This window comes from Platichthys flesus, chromosome 7, assembly GCF_949316205.1.
Source record: "Platichthys flesus chromosome 7, fPlaFle2.1, whole genome shotgun sequence".
Lineage (NCBI taxonomy): Eukaryota > Metazoa > Chordata > Actinopteri > Pleuronectiformes > Pleuronectidae > Platichthys > Platichthys flesus.
Genome location: NC_084951.1, coordinates 14,632,561 through 14,637,757, shown reverse-complemented (window position 1 = coordinate 14,637,757; position 5,197 = coordinate 14,632,561). Strand labels below are relative to the sequence as shown.

General features: G+C 39.4%; 1 protein-coding gene across 1 annotated transcript; it reads right to left on the bottom strand.

Annotated features, from left to right (window-relative positions):
• Positions 1 to 984: 984 nt before the first annotated feature.
• Positions 985 to 3,608, bottom strand: prok1 (prokineticin 1). Its single transcript, XM_062392758.1, has 3 exons — positions 3,415 to 3,608; positions 2,415 to 2,540; positions 985 to 1,494 (listed from the first exon to the last, which is right to left on the bottom strand). Exons 1-3 carry the CDS (start codon positions 3,487 to 3,489, stop codon positions 1,375 to 1,377), a joined length of 321 nt encoding a protein of 106 aa, XP_062248742.1. The 5' UTR covers positions 3,490 to 3,608; the 3' UTR covers positions 985 to 1,374.
• Positions 3,609 to 5,197: the final 1,589 nt, after the last annotated feature.

Genomic DNA, 5,197 nt, shown 5'->3' with positions numbered 1-5,197 from the left:
GTTTTTAGATTATTTCATATAATGTTTGCAAAATAAGTTATACATTATTGACTTCTTTTTAAATGATTTATATTGAGTCTATCGCCTTGGGTGGCATTCGGTTTCATAAAATAGGTTTAAAATATTGATATTAAAATGACCCCCAAAAAATAACTCAAATTATGTTCTCTAATAAAGTTTCAAGTTATTAAGTAAAATGTACATACATGTAAAAAGTAAATACAGAGAAGGGGCTTTCATCTAACTTTATGGTTTTATATAACTGGATTATCTCTGTTAATCTATATGAGCTAATCAATTAAAAACATTATGTAATATTTGATGAGCTCATCATAGGTTTTTTATATAGTTTGCAAAACCAACTAAAAACTGCCTGTAATTTTGTAAAAGTAACATTTCCTTCTGAGATGTAGCACAATAGTGCAATAGTGTAATAATAATACTCAAGTTAAGTATTTCACAGACTTTTTTTAGTAAAGTTCATGCATAAGGTAAATATATGAGCAAGAATAATGATGATCTTGAAGATTTATCAAATCTTTTTCATTTTATATAAAATGTATTCACTTGAAATAATTGCATCATCTTAAAACGTTTAATTCAAACCATCTTGTACAGAACATTTCACACAGTTTACATAACTGGATTATCAGTTACTCTTTTGTTTTAGAGCTTTAAGAGCCTTGGAGCTCTTTATGTTCTCAACAATGTCGATATTTCAATGAAGACAAATGGAAACCTCTGCTGGAAATGTTCTTGTGGAACAACCCTGTGAAGGACTTGTGCACTGATCAAATGTTTGACCCCCGTCAGATGCCTTTGGTCATCAGGGTGGTCATATAGCAAGGTCATGAGTCTGCTGGTGGAAGCCAAAGCACATTATGACCTTCATCATAATCAGTATACGATTAAAGCCACTTGTTTTCTCCATCGCATTACATACGTTATCTTTGATCAAGCAACATTGAAAAAAACATACACACATACTCCACGTTACATGACAATGTTGTGTTTGTACCTTTATTGGCAATTATATCTATACGTTACTCTTCTAATAAATGAAAACAAGATGAGCATGAACATTAAACAGCAAATGTTATAAGGTTTACAAACAATGTACTAGGTTTTCATTGAGGAAAACATGTCTTAAATCGACTGTGGCTCTTGTTAGTTGCCTTGACGTCTCTTTTCCTGTGTTTGTTGTGTGCAGTGATAGAATATACAAACTATATATTAAATGCATATGAGTACACAAATTAGGAATAACAGCCTGTGAAGATAAAATATATGTTTTTGATCCTTGGCCTGTTCAGATCTTCACTCTGAGATGCTCTTTCTGCTGCGCCTCTCTTCATCTGAATGTTTGGCCGTTCATTAATAGTCCATGTTTTTGAAGTCGTCAGTACATCTATACTTGCTCTCAGCGTATCTGGTGCACACCAGGTGGGGGAGACAGGGGCAGGTGTGGTGTTGCCTTTTCCCCGGATACGGCACCTGGAAGTCGGGGCAAAGGAAATAATCTGACAGTTTAAATCCTCCTCCAAGTGACAGGTGGAGCTGCAGGTCATAACAAGTGGCCCTTTAAACGTCTGAATTCACAGATGGATGTGGTGCTAGCAGAGCTAACTGTTGCCGTCGCCAGCGGATCAGAGTGATGTATGGCCCTGATTACTGTGGAGAGGATCAATAGTCTCTGCATTTATCAGCAGCTTTGTCTAAAGCTCCACTCAACCTGCCAGCACTTGATATCATGTGAGTTTCCACTTACACAGAGATCAAGTGTGTGTGTGTGTGTGTGTGTGTGTTTGTGTGTGTGTGTGTGTGTGAATCAGCTTTCACAGTTACATTATTTGAACTTGTTTTCCTAATGGGGATAAGGCAAGTCCTCATGATGTAAATGGTAAAATTGTGAGGTGAAGGCATTTTTTAAGGTCAAGGGTAGGATTAGATTCTGATTAGGTTTAGGTTCAGGGTTAAGATAGTAATTTTGGTTATGGTCTCCAGAAAACCAATGTCAATCAATCTAATATCCTCTGAAGTCATGGAGACATGTGTGTGTGTGTATGTGTGTGTGTGTGTGTGTGTGTTTGTGTGTGAATCAGCTTTCACAGCTACATTATTTGGACTTGTTTTCCTAATGGGGATAAAAGCAAGTCCTCATGATGTAAATGGTAAAATTGTGAGGTGAAGGCATTTTTTAAGGTCAAGGTTAGGTTTAGATTCCCATTAAGTTTAGGTTCAGGGTTAAGATAGTAGTAATTTTGGTTAAGGTCTCCAGAAAATCAATGTCAATCAATGTAATATCCTCTGAAGTCATGGAGACACGACTGTGTGTATGTGGGTGTGTGTGTTGGTGTGTCGGTGCGTATGTGTGTGAATCTGTTCGGATTAGTAACACAACATTTCTCCCCCACCTTGTGGCTGAAGGGATGGCAATCGTCCCCCTCCACACCTCTCGGGACGCATATCCTCAGACCTCTCAGCCACAGACTGACGGCACAGCACAGACCGAACCCACACTGCACATCTCTTTCACAGGCCTGCAGCACAGACGGAGACAGACAATGTTGCACTAGTAAGGACAGAGAAGAATAAAATAGGCAGAGGGATGGAGGGGGGGGGGTGCTCTTTTTAAAGCCAGTGAGACATGGCCTCTCATGTTAGTACAGTGAAAGCCATTTTATTTATTGCCTGTCATTTCCCTAATCCGTTTACAAATGAATATCAATCAGAGGACTGAGATAATTTCCCTTCGTTTGTCCATTGGACTCGAAGCGGAGGAGGATGTGGTCTCTCATCAGTCGTGCGTAACCAGATTTTACAAAATTCTTCACCAAAGTGAGCTGCTCTGTTTGCGTTACACTAACATTTACGCTCATCTGAAAATATGAGATAATCAATAGTAAAAAGTTTGATTTAAATTCATCGTGGATTTTTTGGGTGTAGATACATCACTTCCAATTTCGTAGACTGAAACAACTAGTCAGTGAATCATTCGGTCATTTTCCAACACAATCACTGATTGAACATGTGCTCAATGCATTTTTCAGCCGCTGCTTCACAAATGTAAAGACTTCTCTGGTTTATATTGTCAAAAATGTCATATCTGTGGGTTTTAATTTGTTGGTCAGATAAAACGAGCAATGTGAAGACCTCGTCTGAGGGGCAGGAAACCTGTCATGTCATGAGAGACATCATATCTGACTATTAACATTTTACTCAATAACTTCATTATTTGATTACTTGTAAAGTAATGATCAGACTATCCAATAATAAAGACAATTGTTAGTTAAAGCCATAATTACACATTTAAATTTCAGTGTAAAAACAGTGTCACATTCAACTTTACAGAAAAAACAATTATTGAAGGGGATTAGCTTAATTAGATAGTCATCAGAGTAATTAGTGACTCACCCCTGTGATGATGGCTCCTCTGGACCAGCTCAGAGACACCAGGAGGAGGGACAGAAGCACCGCCGTGAAGCCCATGACAGCAACAGGAGAACTGGGCTCTCGCAACACTGGACAACAGCTGCTGTTACACACTCTCCTCCACCTCACTCTGGATCCACCACTCTCCAGTCAGTCATGAAGCTTCCCAGAACTCCTCAGAGCTCCCCCCCCCCCCCCCCCCCAGGTCTGAGATCTCCCCACGCCCTCCCTGTCTGTCTCCTCAGATGCTTCGTCATGCTGCTCCACCAGATGATGGCTGATGGATGGTCACCGTAGCCCTCTCCACTTGTACATTATTTTCCTTTTACATGCTGCGAGGTTTGACAAAGTTTACATGACTCTAATATTTCAAGCCCACAAATATTATATGGAAACCTACCTTACAACTGATGGCATTGATGTGCAAGTGAAATGAATCTGACATCTCTTTGTGAAAAAAATGGAAACCCTGAGTTATTTCTCAATCTGGGGAAGAAGAAAGAAGAAGAGAATTTAACATTGCAGCCATTTATCAAGTTTACTGAAATTATCACTGACTGACTCATGGACCAGGCTGCAAATACAACCGGTATATGCTGGGAAGTGATATTCCTTATTGTATTAAAGGATATGTGTGCCAGTACGGCCATGTACAGTTGTTGTCCCCCAGAGCTGTATCACCTGTTATTCCACACTGAGAGAACAAAGCATCTGAGGCCACAAACTAAAGTCTGTTTGGTCACAGAAGCTTTTCTGTAACTTCTGTAGGGTGCATGATGTTAAAGATGCTTTTAGTACATATCGTAGAAATTAATGTGAACATTAAAATGTATTACTCTTCTGTCCAAATTATGCCAGATGGGGTCGTTTTGAATTAAAGAAAACTTGGTTCGTTTCCTTGTCTAAATTAAATCCATTATTTTACATTTATTTCATTAGAAAACCAATAAATAACACAACTAAAGTTTTAATATTTGGAAAACCTGCCTTTACAGCTCTCTGAAATTATTTATAAATCATATTTTCACTTAATGGAACAAAACATGAACAATGGGTCTCGATATATCTGACTTATGGAAGCCATAATACAGGGTATGATGATACATCGACTCTGAGTCTGAAGTTGTGTTTGTCTCATCTGCAGATTTAATGTGGTGGTAAAGTGTTCATATGCAAAAAGTAATGGGTGTTTATTTAGTGTTAATGGCAACCTGCTTTCTTCAGGATAAATATTAATTTTGTGTGTGTGTGTGTGTGAGTGTGTTTGTGTGTGAAAATGATATCGGGCCAGATGCGTAAACCTGCACCTGTGTGTGTGTTTGCCTACGTGCATGCTCGGACAGTGATGGGCAGCAGGCTGTCAGCGGAGGCGGCGGGGCTCAGCTGATTAAAGCAGTGGGGAAAGAAATATGAGTGTAAGAAGAGGGGAGGAAGAGAGAGAAGAATTAGAGAGGAGGGGGCTGCGTACCCCATGAGTTAGTCAATGGGACATTACCCTGCTCCTGCACAGGTGATGGATTCCTCCAATGCAGTGGCCACATAATTACATTCAGCCTTTTCTGCCCCGTCAGCAGGAGCTGTGAAGCCTCACTGTCTCGGGACAGGCAGCAGAAATCATGCAGGGACATGAGCCAACTGGTGGTGGCCTGCAGCCAACTTTGAAATAAAACTTCTGAAATACATCATAAAAGGTCTCAGAAACACCATACTTTATGAACAATAAATAAAATTAATTGGTAAAATGTTTACTGCATTGGTCAAAGTT

Excerpts from the sequence above, each read along its gene's own strand:
- prok1 (XM_062392758.1), bottom strand. The coding sequence starts at position 3,489 with ATGGGCTTCACGGCGGTGCTTCTGTCCCTCCTCCTGGTGTCTCTGAGC. Across the intron at positions 2,541-3,414 it reads GAGGAGCCATCATCACAGGG|GCCTGTGAAAGAGATGTGCA; the intron begins GTGAGTCACTAA and ends TCTGTGCTGCAG. Across the intron at positions 1,495-2,414 it reads GCCATCCCTTCAGCCACAAG|GTGCCGTATCCGGGGAAAAG; the intron begins GTGGGGGAGAAA and ends CCCGACTTCCAG.